A 23,935-nucleotide genomic window follows, 5' to 3' on the forward strand; every position below is an offset into this window, starting at 1 on the left:
TAGATGTGTATAATATTGCTTTTAGGGCTCGTTATGGACATTACGAGTTCCTAGTTATGCCCTTTAGGTTGATGAATGCTTCAACTGCGTTTATGGAACTAATAAATCGAGTATTTCAGCCATATTTAGATCATTTTGTAGTAATCTTTATTGATGACATCCTGATTTATTCAAAGAATGAGAATAAGCATACGAGCATATTTAAATAGTTCTGCATATACTCCCTGAGAAACAGCTGTATGCTAAGTTTAGCAAGTGTAAGTTTTGGTTGTACGAGGTTGCCTTTCTGGGGCATGTTGTGACTACCGATGGGATCCGAGTTGATCCCAAGAAAATTGAGGCTGTGACATTGTGAAAATAACCGAAGAATGTGTCCGAGCTTTAGAGTTTCCTAAGTTTGGCAGGTTTGTAGAAAAGGTTTATCGAGGGGTTCTCTTTTATCGCAGTTCCCTCGACTAAGCTGTTGCGTAAGAACACTCTATTTGTGTGGTCTGATGAGCAATAAGCGAGCTTCTAGAAGCTCAAGTTTGTTTTGACTCAGGAACATGTTCTGGTATAGCCTGGGTTTGGTAGGGAGTTTATTGTCTATAGTGATGGTTCACATGTCGGTTTGGGGTGTGTTCTGATGCAGGAAGATAAGGTAATGGCTTATGCAGTTGTTGGCGCTTTAAAAATCTGGATGCACTATATATATGGTGGAAGGTGTATCATCTACACCGATCACAGGAGCCTCAAGTATCTTCTAACTCAAAAAGAGTTAAACCTTAGGCAATATAGATGGATTGAGTGGCTTAAGGATTACAACTACACGATAGGTTACCATCCCGGTAAGGCTAATGTTGTGGCTGAAGCTCTCAGTTCTATAGCAGTGACCGATCAGAGAGAGATGTTAACTCGTTTGAAATGAGAGGTTACTACATTTGTCTCCTACTGTCTGACATGTCAAAAGGTTAAGGCTGATCATCAGTTGTCTTCTGTTCAGGTACAGCTGGTTAAGATTCCCCTGTGGAAATGGGAGCGTGTGACAATAGACTTCGTTAGTGGGTTACCTTTGACACCCTCTAAGACAGACTCGGTTTGGGTCATTGTCGATCAATTGACCAAGTCTGCTTATTTCCTACCTGTCAGGATAGATTATTCGCTTTAGAAACTAGCTAGGTTGTATGCCTCTGAAATTGTAAGACTACACGTAGTTCCAATTTTAGTTATCTTTGATAAAGATTCGCATCAGTTATGAAAGAAACTTTACGGGGCTTTGGGCACTTGATTAGATTTTAGTACTGTGTATCATCCTCAGACCGATGGACAATCTGAACGAGTGATTCAAATTATGGAGTATATGTTACGGAGCTGTGTCATTGAATTTTGGGGTAGTTGGGAGGAATATCTGCTAGTCTAACATTCAGATGGAACCTTACAAGGCTCTATACGGTCATAAGTGACGTACCCCTCTATGTTGGGTCGAGTTAGGTAAGCATCAAGTTTTGGGTCCTGAGCTTGTTTTCGAGACTTAGAATACTATTAAACTGATTTTTGACCACTTCAAGGCAACTTTCGAATGATAGAAATTGTATGTGGATTTAAAAAGAAAAGATATTGAGTATTCTGTAGGTGATAAATTGTTTCTGAAAGCTTCCCTATGGAAAATGGTTCTCCGGCTCGGACCTAAGGGCAAGTTAAGCTTGAGGTTCATTAGACCTTACTGTATTCTGAAACATGTCGGACCTGTTGCTTATTAGCGGGAGTTACCTCTTGAGTTAGATCTGATTCATGATCTATTCTACATATCGATGTTGAGATGGTATCGATCTGACCATTCTCATGTCGTCCCTGTTGAGGAGATTGAGGTAAGACCCGATCTCACCTTTAAGGAGGAGCCTGTTCAGGTCCTAGAGTGAGATGTTAAAGTCTTGCGAAAGAAAATTGTTCCTTTGGTTAAGGTTCTGTGCCAGAATCATGGTACTGAGGAAGCTACTTGAGAACATGAGTATTCATTTCGTCAGCAATACCCTCATCTGTTTAAGTTAGGTAAATTTCGAGGACGAAATTTCTTTTAGGGGGAGAGAGTTGTAACGCCCAAAAAATTTGAATGTTTGTTTGTTAATGCTTGTCACTAATTAAGTCTCGATATCTGTGGTTAAGTGTTCTGCTTATATGTTCAGGGTCAGGGATTTGATTCTCACTATTAGAAGTTTTGTGATTATGTTTTAAATTGACTTAATCCCTATCCTTGAACTATCAACTTAAGTTTAATTTTGTATAATTTTGTGTCAAAAATGAGCCTGCTAGTTCGATGGTTAAGCTTTTGTATACCTTCTAGTTCTATGTTAGAGTCTCTATGTGTCCAATAAGGAAATAATTTTTGTTACTACTCTGTTAAGCGTGATTATTTTTTTTGAAAACCAATTAATTGAAGTTCTCCCTCTTTCCTGTACGTTCTCCTTATTCTCTTCCTCTTATTTTCTTTCTTTCTTTCTTTTTCTTCTTTTCCTTCTATTTTATTATTCCTTTTATTGCCTTATTTCTTTTTAATTTTTCGTCATTTTGCTATTGTTAAGATGGGGAAAACTCCATATTTTGTTGTCTTTGATTGTTAGAATAATTGCGTAAGCTGGTGTCAATTCCTGTTAGTATTGTTCGTTCATTTTGTCAAAGTAGATTTTGCTTAATTGCTTGAATTCTTTGTTTAATTGTTCATTTGGTATTCTTTTAGGTGAAGATGGTGAGAACAATGTTCCTCAAACGTTGTAGTTCTATGGATTTCTGTGTTTTGAGAAAGTAAAGGGTTGAATCCTAGAGTTTGGGGGTTCGTCAAAACTTTTTGTCGTAACTCATTTCATACTTTGAATTTTAGCGTTTTGTTGTGAATACTTGTGTAATTGGTCACTGGATTGTCTTTTTAGGTCTCGGATTCACTTCGATTGTTTATACGTTGAACCCATATTAAGTGTGTAACAAAAAACTCAAATTTCTGTAAGTTTTGAATGCTAAAAAACATGGCTGTTGACCTCATATGGTAGTGTGGTAGTCCGTGTGGGTCACACAGCCGTGTGATACATCGTGTAACTTATTGTTTGTGAAGTAGAGTCACACGGGTGTGCGTCCATGCCGTGTGAGCATTATTGTGAGATTTGATTCACATAGGCATGCGCTTGGCCGTGTGCCTGACCGTGTAACTCACTTTTTTGAGCCACACAGTCGTGTGTTAAGCAGTGTGATGGACTGTGTGTGACATAAGAAGGGTCGCACGAACATGTGCTAGGCCATGTGGACCACATGGGCCAGACACCCAGGCTGTGTGAATCTACACGGGTGTGTGGGCCAAAATACTAAAATTTTCTCTAGGACCGTAAGTGTCGTTCGAATTGAATGTAGGCCTTCCAAAGAGTCCGTATGATCTGAATTTGACTTTATAACTTGGTATCCCATGTTCTAAGCTTGAATAATTTATATTTTGTACATATAATGAACGCAATGACTGTTAAACGATATTGATCTGAATTATCCGATTATGAACTATATTCGGATAACTGTATGTACGACCTTGACATTTAACATCTGTCTTTTGCATCTGCATTGGGTGGGAACGGTAAAAAAGAAAGTGTTGGCAGTTAAAGACCTACCGAATTGAGTGGCTAAGGCACAATTCTGCATTTGATTCTGGTGATCCATTGCATGCTGCTCTGGCAGCTAGTCTACACTTACTCTGGAATGTGACATACCGGCACCTAGTGGTGTTTAGGTCTGGATGTGTACTTGATACCCTATATGGTGTGTTGGATTTGTTGGAGATGGTGTGTAGTGGATCGGGGTAGGAAACTGAATTTGTACTTGGTCTGTTCTGCGATCTTATCTGATCTGTTCTGTGATTTTATCTGATCCGTTGCTATAATATTGGATATTTTTTGTTACTAATTTTGTATTCGAATTTATGAAATTACTGTTATATTTAAATTGTTTTTTTGATTTTATGTTTGTTACACACTGAGTATTAAACTCATTTAGTTTGCTTGACTAGATTTCAGGTCACCCCTCGCCCTAGGAGGCTCGGCGTATCAAGAGCTTGGTTATCTCTCCTTTCTGATTACTTTTATAGTTTAAATAAACTAATACTATCGTACGTTCTCTTTGAATTTTAGTTGTAGCTTTGGCTTTTCAAGATGCTTTGAATGTTTATTGGACGAAAAATTTTATATAATTAAAGGTTGGATTTTCTTAGATGTTTTGATGTAGCTCTCCAGACATTGTTTTAACATCTAGGCCGGGTATAGAGTGTTACATGTTTCACAAGATGATTACATCTTATTAAAAAAAGTGTAATGTCAAGATGCAAGGTTGCAAACACTCAAATAAAATAAAAAGTACAATTTTTTTTCAAAGAAACTAGTAACAAAAAATTGATATTAGAATATGTCAATGTCCTCTAGGAAAGCTTATTAATCAGTACTAGAAAAGGTAAGACATAATTTTCCTTGTTAGTGCTGTAAGATTCATGAAAAAAAACCTTGAAGAAGTTTATCATATTTTTTATGTTTGAAGGTGACTGGTTGTGAACAGATAATCTTTTAAGAAGAAATAACTAAGGGAGTTGAAGTATACTCAAATGATGATTAGGCAAGATTCATTTCAAATTGAAGATCAAACTTGGTAGCTTAACATTGAAAGAAACAATTTGTTTTTTTTTTCAAGAGCAATATTGGGGGAAAACATAGAGCTTTAGCTCTAACTATTTATGAATGATCATGGCTAAAAATTTACTAAAGTTATTTACTAAAGTTTAGCAATTGCTTGAATTGTAAAGTAAATCACTAGACTTTAGATTAGCCATTTTCATTTTAGTAATTAAATTTAGATTTTAGTTTTTAATTGGTTTTGTTTTATTTTAAAAAGAGATTAGGAAGATAGTTTTAACGTTTTAGTACTTTATTCCTTGTCCTTGACATAAGGAATTTGATTATTTCTAAGGAGTAATAATGGGATATATATTCTCATGCTTTTACATATTCAACCAATTTTCACCATTGAAATTATTCAACTTATTATCTTAAGAAAAGAGTTCACTTATTTTTTAACAAGTCAAAAATTTAACGAAAAAAATTGTATCTGGTTATAAGAGGATGAGTTTTGGTAGAAATGACGATCCTATGAGAATGTCAAGCTCGAATAAGGGTTGAAGAAGGAAAATAAGAATGTTTGATTCTAGGGCATGATGATAATTGAAGTATTAAAATGAGAAAGTGTCTTATTCAAGGAAATTTTTTTGAATACCCTTGAAGTTCCTATGATCACTGATGAGGGTGGGAACAATGATGATTCATTTGGTTGATAGGGATGTGGTAACAAATGTTTTACATGGTATATTATTGATCAAATTCTCTTAAAGTGTACATTTTTTTAGTGGGGAAAAGTATGTCCGAAAATGTGATCTTTAAGTTATTAAGAAAGAGAATTGGTTATAATACACTGTTATGCGAAGATTTTGGCTTTATGGAATCCTTTGCAATCGGTCCAACTCATGGACTTGGGAAATGATTATTATATGGATAGACTTAGATAGTTAAAGGATTACACTAGAATGTTATAAAAGGGGCCTTAGGTTGTCTACAGGTAGTACCCCACAATTTAGCCTTGGACATTGTCATTTTCCATGTCCTAGCCATTTTAACCTAGTGTGGTGGCTTGGATGAAATTGTCGGATTTCTTGGTGAATAAACAAAAACTAATAATAATCTTGTTTTGTTCCATTAGGGAGACTATTGAGCAGGTTATCAAAATCAATTGTAAGATGAATAATGGAACAAATGTTCAATTTGCATGATTGGTAGTGTGTTTAGATTTGAGTACGCCACTCATCTTCAAGGTGAGAAATGTTGGGAATCAACCCGAATAAACAATGAAAAAGAAAAAATAAAGAAGATCAAGTACACAAATTTACATGGAAAAACTCCTCTAATCAATATGACCAATAGAATAAAAAACAACGGGCAAAAAAGGCTTAAGCTTTTCACTAATAAGCAAATAAACAATAATAAAATATGGAGAAGAATTACCCTACTAGTACAAAACTCAAACCTAAAACACACAGATTTCTCTTGAATACAACGTTCTCATAGAATTCTCTATTTTTCTTTATTATGATGACCCTTTACGTAGGCTAAGATTAGTGAACTAATATGACTAAAATTTTCCTGGAGTAATTAGATTTCACTGGAAGAAAGTGTCCTGCTTGGTTGTAAAAAAATGCGGTTGCACTACTTGGGAAATACGTCACGTCATCATGACGTCATCCTTACTTTTGTTCTAGTTATTTCAAGTGCCTACAAAGTGTCCGAAAATGCGAGGCACACTCCACAAATCTCCACCTTGACTTGTATTTAACATGCCTTCTTTTCAAGCCCCGTCACGAGCCTAACTCAATCTTTGCAGGATACTGACCAAGTCCAAGTAGTGCTTGAAATTGGAAACTAGAAAAATATTATTCATCATATTAGCTAGACTATACTCTGTGTTAATCTTATGAACTTTAACATCCCATTTTACAACCACCTCTCGAACGAAGTGATACCTGATGTCTATGTGCTTCGTCATCCCATAAAGCATCTGATTCTTAGTGAGATGTACAATAGTCTAACAATTGCAATAAACAACAATCGCTCTTTTTTCATTAACCAGCGCCCCAAATAGACCTCTCAACCAAATGGCTTCCTTCACAGCCTTTGTGATTGACATATATTCTACTTCTATAGTCGATAACGCCATGGTGGTCTGTAGCGTGGTCTTCCAACTAATAACGTAGTTGATAAAAGTAAACAAATAACCTATGAGAGATCTCCTTTAGTCTAAATATCTTGCATAGAAACTCTGAACTTCTCCCAAACTCCAAACAAGTATTAGATGTGTGCCTCAAATACTTGAGAATCCACTTAATTTCTTGTCAGTGTACCTTGTCGGGTCTAGCCATGTATCTACTCACAACATTAACAGCATGTGAAATATTTGGATGAGTGCAGACCATTGTGTACATCAAACTATCGATTGCATTAGCGTAGGAAACCTTAGACATGTACTTTTCTTCGTCCATAATCTATGGCAAATCTAAAGCCAAAAGTCTGAAGTGTGCAACTAAGGGAGTACTGTCTAGATTTGAATTTTGCATTGTAAACTACTCAAGGATCTTTTTTGATGTACCTCTACTATAACAATAATAACTTCCTGGAGTGTTTATCTCTGGAAAATTCCATCCCTAAAATTTTATTGGTTGCACCAAGATCCTTCATATCGAACTTAGAGTTAATGATGGTCTTTAACTGATTAATTTCAAATAAGTTCATACCAGCAATCAGCATGTCATCAACATAAAGTAGTAAATATATAAATGACCTATCATTTAAGCGATGTAGATACACAAAGCTACCATACTTACTAGAATCAAAAGCTTGAACTACCTCAGAATAATTCCAAGGATCAGCTGAACCAATGCTCTCGGCAATGCTTAGAGCATATACCACTAGATTTCCATTGCAGAACCTCTACAATGGTTTGATCTCCCATATCTTCCTGTTATGAGTTAGGTAATAATTTTATAGTTGAGATGTAGGAGATACCTATGAATCAAATGGAGTTTCTGACTGATCTGGAGTGACTTCAGTATCCTCCTTTTACTCCAAAGAACCTTTAGCCAAATGTAAGTGAGAAATTCATTGCGTTGTCACAATATCCCGAGTTTTCTCATCGCAACATCGGCCTTACTTTGTGTCATGTTTTAAAGAAATTATCGCGATAATAATGATGGAGAAGTAGGCTAAAAAACCTGAATAAACAACAAAAAATAAAAAGTAGGCTTCGACTTTTCACTACTAACTAAATAAACGAGAATACAAGATGGAGAAAAATTACCCTAGTTGTGTAAAACTCGAACCCAGAACACACAACTTTCTCTTAAATACAACATTATCATAGAACACTCTATTTTTCTCTATTGTAATGACCCTTTAAATAAGCTAAGATTAAAGAAATAATATGACTAAAATTTCCCTGGAGTAATCAGAGCTTGACTAGAAGAAAGAGTCCTACTTAGCTGTAAAAAATATGGTTGTGTTACTTGGGAAATACATCACGCTGTCTTGACATCGCATGCCTCCTCATTGCGACGTTGTCCCTACTTTAGTTTTGGTTGCGCCAAGTGTTTACAAAGTGACAGGAAATGCGAGGCACACCCCATAAGAATTAAATAGTATTTGCAGAGGGTGAAGTGTGAGGGTTTCCCAAATTTATCTTTCCAATATGGTAGATATGGCAATTTGCAATAAGCATGTACTATAATTTCAAGACTAGAGGAAAAGAAGGAGCCATTAGATTATGTGTTGGCACCAAACCACACGAGACTTGTCAATTTGAAATTGGAAGTTAAGAACCATGCGTATTGGTGGAGCATCATTCTTGAAAACTCAAACAAACATGAAATGGAGAATCAACCAATAATAAAAGCATGAATATAGGTCATTCAAGATTTGAAACTCTTACAAATTTATAAGAAGAGAAAATTATTGATAACATTGGTAAACATGTGAGGAGACAAGAAGAATTGGAGCAAAAAAAGTAATAACCTTTTAATGCAAATTGAGTTGGGTCATTGAAAAAGGAAAATGAGAAGGGAAAAGGTATTATAGGCCTTACCCAGATTGTTCGTGCAAATAATAGCAGGGGATGAGCCCAGTGCCATGAGGCCAAGCTAATAGCGAAATCCCAAACATAATGAATTTAAAGGCCCAGTGCAACAAGATTAAGCATTTGGCGATTTATATTGATGAAAACATTAATAAAATTTGGGAAATAGCCTTTTTAGGTGCAATGGATGAGAGGAAAACCAGAGACATATTGAAGACTCATCTTATTCGATTTCTCCTAAGAAATGAATGGTTAAATGAGAACATATAAGAAGAGAGTGTACATGAAAATGAATTTAGTCATGAATTCAAGGTCACCCGGTGCTCTTAGCTAGTAATGCAATGGAGTTTATTGAAAGAAATATCACCAAAGCTATGGATGATAATAATGTAGTCATGGATGGTGAGAATGAAATAGAAAGGCTGAAAGATGATTTTCAAGATGACAACTTAAAAGCTTGATCATGTAGGAATAGGCTTCCTCATGTCTGTGTTATGATTATGAATTTAAATCTTACTATTTAAAATTAACAAAGGTATAGACACTCCAGATTTGATCAATTAATCAATGAGTACTATAAAGAGCACAATCTTGATTTTTTTTTGTTTAATGAAAAAATAACTAAAATTAAGGTTGATAGTGTTGTTGAGAAGTTTGGTTTTTAGTACACCAACTATTTCTACCGTAAGCTTTACCTCTTAATCATTATTAAAATCCTTGGAAACAATCCATGAGAGAACAACCCGTCAACATTCATTAGAAGCAACCCAAATTGATGAATAACATATACAATTGAAAGACAAAATTTATGTACTACATTACTACATTTAACACAAGCATGAACAAATTGACCATGACTATATGAACACATAAAATGAAACTGACGTATTCCAACAAACCCAAATCCCACTTGAAAACCTTTGTGTTTCTATTCTATGGAGAATTGATTCTCTTTTTTTAGCACAATATATGAGATATGGGTTTCACGGGAATTGATTTCACATGGAATCATGGCTCAATTTTTTAGAGACTTGATTACAAAATTTGTAACATGGAGTGGGATGTGTCTTTTCAATGATAACTCGACATTTGCCTAAGTTGAAGTTTGATCATCGGCGTTTACTTATTACTATAGGTTAGAAAAGAGGCAAAAAAATAAAAGACCTTTTTACTCCTTTTTGAGTTGGGTGGCTCATAATGGTTTTAAACAATTTGTAAAGAATAACTAGGAACTTGATGAAAGTATGGAGAAGATATTTGAAATTTTCACTGATATGGTTATCCTATGGAATAGAGATGTGTCTGGTTTTATTAATGTTCATGAAAGGAAGACGTTAGAGTTGTGTGACTTGAATCCTTGTTAAATAAAATAAAGTGGTAAAATAAGGGGATCTATTTGTTCTTATTTTTTTATTTGACATTGATTAGATTAAGGTTTTGCAACCTTTAAATAGATGTAGTCGAAACTCCTCTTGTATCATTCATTTTTCAATATTAGTGAATTTCTTTCTCCTCTGCTCTTGGTTTTTTCCCAAAAGGGTTTCCATGTAAAATATATGTTCTTATTTTTATTTATTTTTGCAATCATTATATTGCCATTATTGGAATCTATTTTAATAAACTGGTACCAAAGCTTTTCGGGTTGCTTGTCTAGATCATGGTAATGGTGACAATTAAGTAAGATATTTTGTTGTTGGATCACAACACTAGATTCGCATGGTGGCAGATAAAGATGCAGGAAATTCTTGTGCAAATGGATTTGGAGGATGCCTTGCTATAGTTAGATAAGATGCTTTCGACAATGACGGAGGAAGAGAAAAAACGTAAAGATAAAAAGCCTTTAATGCAATTATATCTGCATCTGTCAAATGAAATTTTACAAGACGTGTTTAAAGAGAAGACAACCATTGCATTATTGGCAAAGTTGTAGCAGCTATGCATGTCGAAAACCTTAACTAGCAAGTTACATATGAAGCAACATCTTTATGTTCATCATTTGGAGGAAGGTGCATCTGTACACGAACACTTAACTGTGTTTAAAGAAATTCTCTCGGACCTAAAGGCCATGGAGGTTCAATATGATAAAAAAGATTTAGGGTTAATTATACTTTGTTCGTTACTCCTGTCTTATTCAACCTTTAGAGATATGATTTTGTATAGTCACAAATCTCTTACAGTTGATGAAGTCTATACTTCTTGAACATCGTATGAAAAGATGAAGTATCTTGTGGCTGGATCTGACTTTCAAGGGGAGGGTCTTATTATTTGTGGGAGATAAGAATGAAATACTAATGATAATCTTGGGAGGACACAAGAACGAAATCCTCGCAGTAAACCTAAAGGTAGATCGAAATCTTCAAACAGAGGTAAAACTTGTAAATTATGCAAAAAGAAAAGGCAAATTAAGTCTGAGTGGTATAAGTTGTAGAACAGGATAAAGAAAAAATGCAACGAATCAAAAGGAAAAGCAATCAGAACAATCTGGTGAAACTGATGTTGTAGAAGACTACAACAATGGTGAACTTCTAGTTGCTTCTATCGACAACTCTAAAGTGAGCGAGGAATGAATCATTGATTCTGGTTGTACTTTCCATATGAGTCCTAATCGGGATTGGTTTACAATATATGAAACAGTGTTTGAAGGTGTTATTTTGATGGGAAATAATGCTTCATGTAAAATCGTAGGTATTGAAATGATCAAAGTTAAGATGTTCAATGGAGTTGTTAGAACATTTAGTGGCATACGCCATATACCAGAATTGAAAAGGAACTTAATTTCGTTGAGTACTCTTGATTCAAAAGGGTACAAGTACACAGTTGAAAATGAGGTTCTGAAGATTAGCAAGTGTTCTCTCATTGTGATGAAATGACAAAGAAAGACATCCAAGTTATATGTTTTGCAAGGTTCAACTATTACTGGTGATGCAGCCATCGCTTCTTCTTTTTTGTCAGATGATGATGTTACCAGAGGCCTCCGCGTTACGGACATGTCGCACAAGTAGAATACGTATAGAACTACACTTCTTCTATTTGACATTGATTAGAATAAGGTTTTTCAACCTTTAACTAAATGTAGTCGAAACTCCTCTTTTATCATTCATTTATCAAGATTAATGAATTTCTTCTCTGATCTGCCCATGGTTTTTTCTGGAAAGGGTTTTCACATAAAATCTGTATGTTCTAATTTTTCTTTATTTTTGCGATCATTCTATTTCCATTATCGTCATCTATTTTAACAGAAGGTTATTAGGAGATTTACTTACATATAGAAAGATATAGAGACTTACAAATCTAGTAATTTAATTTTGTTGGATATTGACTTACGAGAGCAATTGGAAAGGGTTTGGAGCAATAGGAGATTTTGTAGAGACAATAGTCTAAAGCTGGTAGGTTGGTTCAGGGTGATTGAAATGCTAAATACTTTCATAGTCAGACTTTACCTTGTAGAAGAAAACCAAATTGAGGTATTGAGGATTGGTAATGGTGATTGGTGCAATGATGAGGAAATATTGAAAGTTGAGGTTGTCTCTTTATTTGGTAACTTTTACAAGTTGAAGGCATTATAATGAGAAAGTTTCCTTACATGGATGCCTTTCGAAAATTATGATATGAGGGTGTTGAAGTACAAGATAGCGGGTGAGGAAATTAAGCATGCTTTGCTTGATATGGTACCTCTAAAAGAACCAAGATTGTGTGGTCTTCATACACATATCTTTGAGAGCCAGTGGAATATTGTTAGTGCATTGATTTCTAGTATGGTGAAATGAGGGTCTTAAAGATGAAAATTAAGTTAAAGTCTCAACAAAACATTGTTGGTTTTGATCCAAAGATGGTAAACCCAAATTCCATGTTTCATTTCTAACCTATTAGTCCAAGTTTGATTCTTTACAAGGTGATTATGAAAACAATTGTTAATAGGTTTGAAAGGATAATGTCATACCTATTTTCCCCTAATCATGCTAGTTTTGTGGTTGAATGAAACATTACAAATAACATCTTGACCATATAATAAGTTTTTCTTTGAGTGAATATTTGTTAAAAAAAAGGTGGATGGTCATTAAGGTTGATTTAGAGAAGGCTTATGATTGGGTTTGATATGACTTTCTTGATGATACTCTTTACGAAGCTAGAATTCCTCAATAGATAATCCAAGTTATTCTTGAATGCATCTTATACGTATCAATGCAAATTCTATGGTATTAGGCAAAACGACCCTCTCTCATCTTATCTTTTTGTTCCTGAAATGAAAATATTAGGTCACAACATTCACAATGCAATAAGGGAGAAAATATTGTCCCCTATCTTTCATCACTCTTACGAATACAATCTCGTCCATTTTTGCAAGATAGATTTGGAACAAGCTAAAGTGGTGGCCATAGTTTTGTCATTATTTAGACAACGAAATCAATTCATCGAAAACTCAATTATTTTTTCTCCTAATACTAATACGAATACGAATATGAATTCTAAGAGCAAATTTGGTTTCCAAATGGTTACGTATTTGGCAAGCACTTAGGTATTCCTCTCTTTCGCAGATAGATTACTAAAGACACTTTCTAGTTGGTTATTGGTAAAGTTAAAAAGCAACTCAATTGGTGAGATGCAAAATTACTTTAAAGAAGTTGGTTCTTACGGAGATTCCAAACTATCTTAAGCATTCTTCATTGATTCTTGTGAGAGTTTATAATAAGATTGAAAAGTTGGTTAGGAATTTTTCTTTAGAGCTACTGGGAGAAAGCGAAAGCCTTCTCTTGTTAAATAGGAGACATGTCAACCTATTGATAGTGGAAGGCTTGTGAAAGATATTATGATAGTAGAATTGATCTTTCTTATTAATATCGGGATTCAATATTCTTACAAATGAAAGGCTTATCGAGTGTAGATGCTTCATAATAAATACGTTTTGGAAGGGATATCCTAAACACATTAAAGAGTCTAATTGTTCATTTGTATAACGTTCTTTGGAAAAAGTGTGAAAAGAACTTAGAAAAAGTTTAGGTTGGCAATTGGTGATAGAAGGATGAAAAATTTTGGATCTATAGATGGATTCTGAGTTTGATCCATTAAGAAATTATTATTTGTGTAATGATATAATGGAGGACATTGTCTATGTCAAACATATGGTGGATGGGAATGGTAATTGGAAGTGGAATGATTTTGCAAGCTATCTTAGCTAAGTTATTGTGCTGCATATTGTGAGTAGTCACTCACTGAACTATCGAATAAGGCAGAATATATATTTTTAGATAGAGTTGAAAATTGAATATTTCTATGTAGCAGATGCATTAAAGATAATTGGGATTCGATGGATAAAGCTTGGAAGATGATGTGGAAATATAAATGAAAGCAAAGGATGATGCAATATGAAGTGTGTGTTTAGAGACAAATTATTAACGAATGTTGAATGGTTTAGTATAGGGATGAATAGTGATCCCTCATGTCCTATTTGTGGTAACAACAAGGAAAATAGCTTGCATAAATTACAAGACTGTCAAGTTGTTGCTTCATATGGAAGAAAGTTTTACCACTTTCATTCTATATCACTTCTTTTCTATCTTTATCTATTTGTTAATTGATAATATTCAAGATAATTTTAATTTTACGGTGAATAATGCGAATAGAATTTATTTAGGATTATTTATTGGCAATGGAAATAAGAAATTTGATTATCTTTGGTGACTCTTTTGTCTGGATGATATAATTGCCCTTTGGTTGGTTTAGGAACATTGTGCCAGTGACTCTAAGAATAAGCCAACGAAAATGCAAGTTGTATAGGTGGCATGAAAACCTCCTGAGGATGGTTGGAAAAAAGTTAATACGAATGAAGGTATGGAGTTGAGAACCAATCAAACTTTGGCAGGGTTGACTCATGACAGTAAGGGTTAGTGGATTCTAGGTTTAACAGGAACATATGCATGTGGAAAATGATTCAAATTGTGCTTTCCATTGTGTATGATGGCCTCTCTTTAGCATAGGATGCATGATATAAACAATTCATTTCTTTTAGTTTGATGATTCTGAAATGATTAAACTATTGTTTGATTATTTTGTACAGTTGAATTCTATTTCCATTGTAAGGAGCATTAAAGAGCTCTACGAACGTCAATGACTGGTGCATGTGTTTCTCAAGGCAAGTTGGTGGAATACTTAAATAGCAAAACTTTCTAGTAAATGGATGGCCAGGTTTATGCAAATTTGACCGTCCTCTCTTGGTTGTTAGTCATGTCCTACAAGATGATATAAAGGGTAGTACTTTGGGTAGATGTTTTCTTTCATAGTGTCTTTAAGAATTAGGATGTAGCTCTCTAGAATCAATAACAAATATTTCTTATAGCATATTCTAATAAGATTTCTAACAAAAAATAATATGGAAAGAACACCATGTTTCAAAAGTACCTGTAAAAATTGGCACCAATGGTCAAGCAAAGGACACTTCTTCTCAGCAAATAACAAACGCCACATACCAATTGCAGTATTCAATGCCATAGATTTTTGGCCCTAAGATAAATAATAAAAGATTAGTAACTACATAAAGTTATTATCAATGAAATGTATACTTTAACCACATTAGCATTCTAATTGAAATTCTAAAAGAATTATAATCACATCTTAAAATATATTTATTGCTAAATATATATAATAGAGAATTAATCTAAAGGTTAAAAGTATTTTTACAAATTTTTTATTGTTCTTTTACAACTTAAATATCAAGCAATAGATCTAACAAAATAGATATGGGTAAATATACATTTTTGTTTTTGATTTTGGCTTCAAGGTTCAAACTAGTGCATAAGACTGTTTTTCTTTGTCAAATTAAGTACTTGAAATTGGCTTCCTGAACTTATCTTTTTGTCTAAATTTATACTAGCATTAAATGACTTATTTGAACCAATTTGAATTATAAAGCCAAGTTCAAGTACTAATTTGAACCAAAAAAAAAGGTTTAGGTATCAATTTGAACCTTAAGGCCAAGTTCAGTTACCAAAACATATGTTTGACTAAGTTAAATAAAAAAGCATGTGAAATGGTTTATTGCTAACATGGATAAAGAAAAAAACCATTCCAAAAAAATGTAACATGGATCCAAATGAAGTTTACTTAAAAACTATTTACTCAATCAACTCTAAAGTGTCTTTTTTCCTAGAGGAAACTTACTATTAGGGATAGTTGTCAGGAAAAGATAATACCTTTTCTTTTGCCCAGCTAAATGCAAAGTTGTATATGTCATGAAACTTATCTACAATCACCCAAAAAAAAAAATTGAATCTTGAAAAAACATACTACTAAGTCACAAAATATTAATAAACCTAAATGATTTGAAAAAGAATAAAATTGTTTGACTATATTTTTAGCAAAATATAAATTTAGCTCTCAAAGTTTACATCTTTTGTCAATTTGGCGCTCAACTTCCTAAAAGAGTTGAATTTCTATTTTAACAAAAATACTGACTAAAATATTAAAATTTTAAACATGACTACTTGTATGAAAATCCATGTATACCTCATGCCTTTTTTTAGTTTTTATGAACTTTTTATAATTTTTGATTTTTATTGTTTTAAAATATAATTATAATTTTAAATTATTTGTTGATGGCTAATTGAGTCTTAGCTTGATTGGTATGAGCATTATTACCAATGTAGGAGGACGTGGGTTCGAGTGCGCTAAAGTGTATTGTTCTCCTATTTATTGGTTGGGGAGGGGCTATGGGTAGTTCTAGAACTTGTATTAACATGAAGTACACATGTCATAAGGGGTAACATGCCAACATCGTTAAAAAATTTGATTAAAAAAAAGAGCTATTTTTTTTTGAAAGACTAATTGCCAAATTGGGTTAAAAATAATAAAAGACAAATTGAAAAAAGATGGAAGCATTGCAAGCTAAATTTTTCATTCATTTCTTCTACATTTCATGCATGACAAGTTAAAATAAATTTCCTGAATATCCATGGAATGCCAAACATACTTTCATCATTCAGCTCAGAGCGAATGTAAGATATTTTATCACGAAACTTCTCCACAGTATCTACACTGCCATGAAAGAGTAAATCTTTCTATCAATATTTCTCATCATAGAAGGTAAAACATAGAATCCAATATCACTTAAAACTTAGAAGATATAGTAAAGGATGTAAACTTCCACCTTAATTCTTGTAACCCTTGTAGAAACTCCATCTTGGAATATTCACACATTGTAGAAGCATTCATGTGCCATGAAATAACTAACTGCAATTTATTAAAATATTAACATAATTATCCATAAAATTTTGAAATCAAATGAAAAAACTTGTAACTATCCTTCTTTTCCATTTCATGAGACCTCCTACAAGATTCTAACTATTTGTAGTATTGTCCAAATTTCCTTAATTTTTAGCATAATATTTTGACATCAAATGCCCAAAACATTCATAATTTTTATCAAACACTACTAAAATAATTACAAAACCTCATTAGCCAACATTAATGGACCAAAATTTATATATTTCTATTCTTATACCACATTAGCTTTTATAGAGACAAAATCTTGATCACCATTTGTCATTAGTACAACTATGTAGGATGTAAGTTTTAAAACTTATGTCTCATTTGGTAATCTAGTATATTAACAAAAAGAAAATTTTAAGTATGATATATTTACTAAAATACAATTATAATATAAGAAATAATTAGTATAAATTTAAACTTTAAATTAGAATGATGTATAAAACTTTTACAAAAAAAAAGACATTTTCAAAATAAATAAAGAGTTTTCCTCCTTTTTGCTTAAAACAAGCTATGAGAATGGTTAAAAATTACGAAGTGATGTACTAAAAGGTATTTCAACCAAACGAAACATTTCATTATTTAGAACAACAAAAAACACATAACATGATCATTAACATATGTAGTGTAATGAGAGGGTGATAAAAGGAATCAATTGTCAATTGGATTATGGAACCCTTTGTTCATAGGGTACCACTTTGCTAATAGTCCATGCAATCATGGACAAATGTAAGTGATTAGATGATGGTGATGGAGATTTTATAATTTTTTAGATTTAAGATATTTAGAAAATTACTTTAATATTTTTTAAAAATAAAACCCTAAATGCTGAAATATTATATCCTAAAACCATAGATCCTATTCTTTAAAGCACTCAACTTTTAATATTAAATCCTAAATTTAATTAAAAAATAAAACAAAATATATAAAAAAAATCAATGGCTTAAAATTGTCCTTGCAATCATGGACTATGAGCTTGTCCATTTCCTTGTTAATACATTAAAACCTTTAGCAATTATAGGTATGTAAGATAAGGAGGAGAACATACATGCAAACAAAAAACAAAAAACCTTCTTCATACCAATGCCTTTTTACCATAAGAGATTGTCCTTCAGGGTGTAGACATACCATAATTATATCTTGGGGATCCACCTGTTAAAAGATTCAAATTTTGAAATAGAAATAATGTTATGCGTCTATGGAAAAATAGAAAAGAAACATAAAAGAGAAAGGGGTTAACAAAATGTTAGGCATCAATGCTTTATTTGATATTTTTAAAAAATTACCTCAAGGTCATTGCATAGTAGAGTAATACCATCAACCAATATCATATCTTTGTTGGGATCTATGTAACACATTAACACAAGTAATTTATTAGAAAGGATCCTACAAGCTACTAAATTTAGCCAAGTATAGATAAACGGAAAGTAAGCAACAAATAATGAATTTCTATATTTTATCACAATAAAAATATATTGTCATATCACTATTTCAAGTGATTTAGGGTGGGTTTGGATGGGTGATTAGGTGCGGTGCGGTGTGTTTAGCTTACTTTTTATCTCACGCTACAGTATCGCTACAGTATCTAATCTCACCGCCACCGCTGTTTTTACACTAACCGCAGCTAAACGTACCGCCCATCCAAACTCACCCTTAGTAGTGTTGTCTATCAATGTTCCATTTACACTATTGACGTGCTTAACCGTGAAGGCCCTAAAGAAAATGCGTACAACCTACGATAAGTAGAAAATGCAATAAATTGGAAAAGAAGCTTGCCTTTATATCTATTATAAAGCTCTTCCAAAAGTGTGTCATCAACAAGAACCGGAGTGTCGTAGAAATAGTCAATAGATGCTTCAACGTCCCAATCACAGAGGTTCAAATATTCAATAGCAACTTTTTCACTAGAATTAAATAAAAAAAAGTAAATGAAATTCTTGAAGAAAACAATAGAAAGAGTGACCATCGACACCCATTAATGCAGAAAGCAAAATTTTACCTTTAACTAGAAATAAATGGCATTGTCATACATCAGAAGATACAGTGAGTAGTATTACAAATAGGTCAAAGTAATGAAGAAAATAATACCCTTATGAAGCTCTAACAAAACCAACCAAAATCAAGCATATATTCATTTTCTCAAAACATGTCAGGATATGTTAAATGATTTTCACATTAAACTAAATGTTTAACCATTATGATGAGTTACAAAAAATTAGTCTACCAACCAACAAATAGTTGGAAGAAGTGACGGTGAAGTTCTTCCCTAAGAATTTGTTCTAATTTCAAATCTTGAAATTATCATTATTGAAAGGACTTTATCTGAATACAACTCTTTTACAAATTTATATTATATAATATGTATATGTCCAATTGAGTAGTGTGATGAGTAAATTATAAACTCCTTTTTTAATTATTTTTATATTATAATAAAACCAATAGGTGATAAGATTTGAACATAAACCTTCAAGATTTTTAAGTTTTAACTTTACCGATTTAGCTAAAATTTTAATTTTTGGTATAAAAATTTTATGAATATATTTATTATACAAAATTTTCACAAACTTTATGAGTATGTCTCGAGTCTTGTATATTTAATATGAATCAATCATTCATATAATTAACTTAATGTACACATTATATTGACTCGTATTCTTCTCTCCTATCGTTTAAGTTTAAAGCAATTGATAATACATAAAATAGGTCGTTAGTAATGATACTTGTATTTTTTCTAGTAGTGAATTTTATGTATGTTAGAATAATATTTCTAGAGTCTTTGTGTTATGTTGAGTTTAAATATATAATCTCTTGATTTTTATAATGTGGTTTTCTACATTATGAATATTTGATTAACCATTAATGAATAATAATATGGAATTTTATTACTTGTAAATAAAAAAAATGTGGGTATATATAGATATATACAAATAAACTTATTTAACATAAATAAAATATTTGAAATCCAAAACTCAAAACACGATGTAAACCATAAACCTTAAACTCAAAAATTGATATAAAACTTAAAATTTAAATCCTAAACTATAAATTCTAAGCTCAAAACCCAAGAAAAATAATAATTACAATTAATATTTAATTATATCAATAAGTGTTGAGTGCAACGATAAGGCACATTGCACTCTCAAGGAGAGAATGCATGTTCTAACCTTGGAGAGGACATGGATGAATGGAGCAGTCACGAACTCCAAACATGAATAATAAAATGGATATAGAAGATATCAAAAAAATATTTATATTTAAATAAATTTATTATTTATATATAAATCGTCCACTACTTTTTAGTTTACCCAATAATAAGGTGTTGTATTGTTATTAACTAATTCTGAATGAAACTCATGCACTAAAGTGCATCGAATATCATTCCTTTTTTGAAACTATATAAAATAGAATATCTATTGGTATTAAAATGATTTATACACTACATCCAAACCATATTTTTATTTCTTCTTGCTTAGAAATGATATACATAAGTTGAAAGTCGGGTGGTCAATGTTGTCATTCCAAACAAAAAAAAAGAACAAACATGGAAAGAAAATTGGCTTGGTTAGATTTCTCTGTCAATTGCTTCTAATAACACGATGAAGGTGATTGGTGCCAATCGGAAACTAAGATTCATTGAGGGATAAAAACTCAATTTTTGATGTCAAAGGGGAAAAAAAGGAGAAAGGCAATCTGGAGAAAAAAATTAATAGGAAGGGAAGTCTAAAATCTAGTCAAGTGGTAAATGGGTCTCTATCAGATTCTAGTATTCGAAATATATAGTAAGAAGATAATCTTAAGGGAAGCTGAGAGAGCATGGGAATTAGAGAAATTAAAAGGCTTGTGAAGTGATGGGCATGAGAGTGAGGTGATCTTGGAACTGATCCAAATCGAAACCAAAAGATTAAGTGGGGCGATTTTTTTTCATACAATTTGTAATTGTTTTATTATTATTATTTGTGTGGAATGTGGGTGTTAATGCAATTGGGCACAAGAAGTTTCTATTTAGGACATTAACATGGGGTTTGTGCATGGTTTTGAGCGAGTCTAGTCTCTTTTGGGATGCTTGTAATTGTTGGAATGACACCTTAGTTGAGTGTTGGTGATCTTTATATAGTGATCTCATAGTGCATCTGTCCTCACTCTTGAAATCAGATCTTTGACATGTTATGTGACTATGTTAAAAGGCATGATTGGAGGATTTCATTGAATATGGCTAGAAGTCTGGCTAGAAGTCTCTCGACTCCTGGTTAATTTTTATAGGTCGATGATAGTTAATTCGATTGGTGTTAGTTAGACATTTTTTCTTTTTGGGTATTTTAGGATTTGTCTTTTGAATCTAGTGGGGTGAGAGATCTGGTAATCTTAAGGGTTGCACGTGACTTTTCTAGTTTTGGATATGCCTTCCATTTGAATCTATTTGCATTATGATTGGTTAGATGGAATAGAATGAAACTGTGACTTATTTCTATCATGTGAGAACGGAATGCTCATAACAAAAATGAATATAAAAACATATTGGTTGTGTGGAATGGAATAGACATGTAATTGATATGTTATTGTTTGGTTGGATAAAATATCATTATAGATTAGAAAGGAATAGATAAAGATGACTATTTTACGCTTAGAATAAGGTTAAATTCATAAATTGGTACTTAAACTATACTCTTTTTTCCATCTTGGTACTTTTTTTTTTGCTGGAATGACACTTAAACTATTTTTTTCCAACTTGGAACCTCTGTTAGTCAAACAGTTAAGTTTATTTAAAAAAAAAGGCTTAACCTACAAATTGGTACCCAAACTTTGCCTTTTTCCCCAATTTTGGTAACTAAATATGTTTTGGTTACGATTGGTACCTAAACTACTTTTTCTCTCAAGTTGGTATGTTTGTTAGTTCAACTATTAGTCAATCAAGGTTTTTAGAACTGGACCAATGGTTGAACCAGTCAGGTTGCCAAATCTCGATTTAAATGGTTGTTTGATTAGGTCAAATAAATTATTAAAAAAATTATAAAAATAAATTAAAAATTAAAAATAGAAAAAATTGGTTCAACCAGGTCTTTTAACTCAGTTCAATCCTATCTCCGAACCAATACCATAACCGATTCTCAATTGAACTAGTGGACTGGCCAATTCTGTCTAATTTTGAAAATAGAGGTTTTAATCGATGAAAAAACATTTTTTATCCCATTAGGTTGAGCAAGCAGATGGTGAAGTTCGAACACAAAATTAATTGCCAACGTCTTGACCTTAGGAGGGTGAATTTCGAGCATTCATGACACTAAAAGATATTATAAAGGAAGAATTAAGAAAAAAAAGGAAATAAATAAAAAAGGTAAAGAAAGAGAAATAAGATAAAAGAAAGAAAGAAATAAAATTAAAAAATTAAGTGTTTATATTATTTGCTAGAACTTTTTTAACGAATATAACATTTTGGTATAAAGTGGGTAGAAATAATAGTTTAGGTACCACTTGTAACCGAATCAAAATTTTGGTACCAATTTGGGGAAAAGAGTATAGTTTAGGTACTAATTTGTGTGTTTAAACCTTTTTAAAAAAATAGACTTAATGGTTTGACTAACAGAGATACCAACTTGGGAAAAGAAAAATAGTTGAGGTATCACTTATGAGAAAAAAACTAATATGGAAATCATGATATAGTTTAAGTATCAATCTGTTAAGCTCTCAGAATAAAAATAATTTTTTTGAAACAAAAAACTAATGCAGCATAAGTTTTCTGGAAGTTTAAAGTGCAGGTTGAAAATCAAATAGTTAGCAAACTAAAGATGATCAGGTTTGATAATGAAACCGAGTACACTTCAGACAAGTTTGAAAGCTATTGTGAAGAAGTTGAGATCCATCACCAGCTCACTAACATTTATGCTCCACAACAAAATGGGGGGTGTGAAAGGAAAAACAATATTATGATGGACATAGCGAGGTGCTAGTTTTTTGAAAACAAGTTGTCAAATGAATTTTGGGCTAAAGCAGTAAATAGTTCAATCTATTTGTTGAATAGATTGCCAACAAAGGTTGTGAAGGAGAAGACTCAATTTGAAGCTTGGTTCAAGTACAAACCTTTAGTCACTCACTTAAAAGTATTTAGTTGTATTTGTTTTTTCATGTTATGCATGTGAAAAGAAGCAAACTCGAGAAAAGATTGTAGCCTTAGATATTCCTTGGATATAGCAGTAATAAAAAGAGGTATAAGATCTATGACCCTTTTTCTAAGAAAATTACGGTGAGCAAGGATGTTGTGTTGATGAAAGAAAATATGAAGATAGGATGCTACTAAAGCTGAGATACTGATTGGTTAATTTGTTCCCTTTTAGTTATCTTTAACACATATTTTAGTATTTTCAATTCAGTAATTTACATTTTATGACTTAGTGGATCTTAGCTTATTTACCCTTAATTTTATCATATTTTGGTACTGATGTCACTGCATGAGTAATTTTAGATTGTGCCCAGAATTATCACCGCACCTGACAGCTGTCTGGATAGGAACAAAAATGCATGAGTTGTCCAGTCTGGTACAACTAACTTGTACATACAGAGGCAACATGATTCTGATGAAATGACACTTGGGCTATTTGGGGAAAAATATAAATATTCACATAAAAAGAAAAAAAATAGGGGAAAGAGCTTTTTGGACCATCTTCTTCAACTTATCCCTTGAAGCTTTCAACTATGGCGACTTAAGCTCCGACGGGTGAACCGACGTGAAAGGATGCAGCTTAGCTCTTGACGAGGAGCCTTGAGTGCGACACAAGAAGGAATAGATAGATTCAAGTCGAGTTGTCTAGGAATAGTATTCTCCACTTGTTTCTTTTATTTTTCTTTTCTAAACGCTGGTGATTACTTTCTATTTCATATGAGTATGGAAGTACACATGATTTCTGGGTTAATTTTTATTTTATTCAATCTTGCTTCTACGGTTTAATCTTTGGGTTTGAATGTTTTTAGGATGGAAGTGTTATTGCGGTTACTGACATTGGAAGGTGCAGTGACA

General features: G+C 32.6%; 1 protein-coding gene across 1 annotated transcript in view; it reads right to left on the reverse strand.

Moving 5' to 3' along the window:
* Nucleotides 1–23,935, reverse strand: part of LOC105767093 (uncharacterized) — a 35,462-nt gene that overhangs the window by 9,497 nt on the left and 2,030 nt on the right. Inside the window, exons 2-8 of the mRNA XM_012586616.2 lie at nucleotides 18,703–18,830; nucleotides 18,213–18,271; nucleotides 18,055–18,078; nucleotides 16,808–16,890; nucleotides 16,631–16,695; nucleotides 15,855–15,904; nucleotides 15,064–15,165 (exon numbers count right to left, since the gene is read on the reverse strand). Of these exons, the coding sequence (XP_012442070.2) occupies nucleotides 15,064–15,165; nucleotides 15,855–15,904; nucleotides 16,631–16,695; nucleotides 16,808–16,890; nucleotides 18,055–18,078; nucleotides 18,213–18,271; nucleotides 18,703–18,830 (511 nt within the window). The remainder of the gene's footprint in view (nucleotides 1–15,063; nucleotides 15,166–15,854; nucleotides 15,905–16,630; nucleotides 16,696–16,807; nucleotides 16,891–18,054; nucleotides 18,079–18,212; nucleotides 18,272–18,702; nucleotides 18,831–23,935) is intronic.

Source organism: Gossypium raimondii, chromosome 5, assembly GCF_025698545.1.
Source record: "Gossypium raimondii isolate GPD5lz chromosome 5, ASM2569854v1, whole genome shotgun sequence".
NCBI classification, from domain to species: domain Eukaryota; kingdom Viridiplantae; phylum Streptophyta; class Magnoliopsida; order Malvales; family Malvaceae; genus Gossypium; species Gossypium raimondii.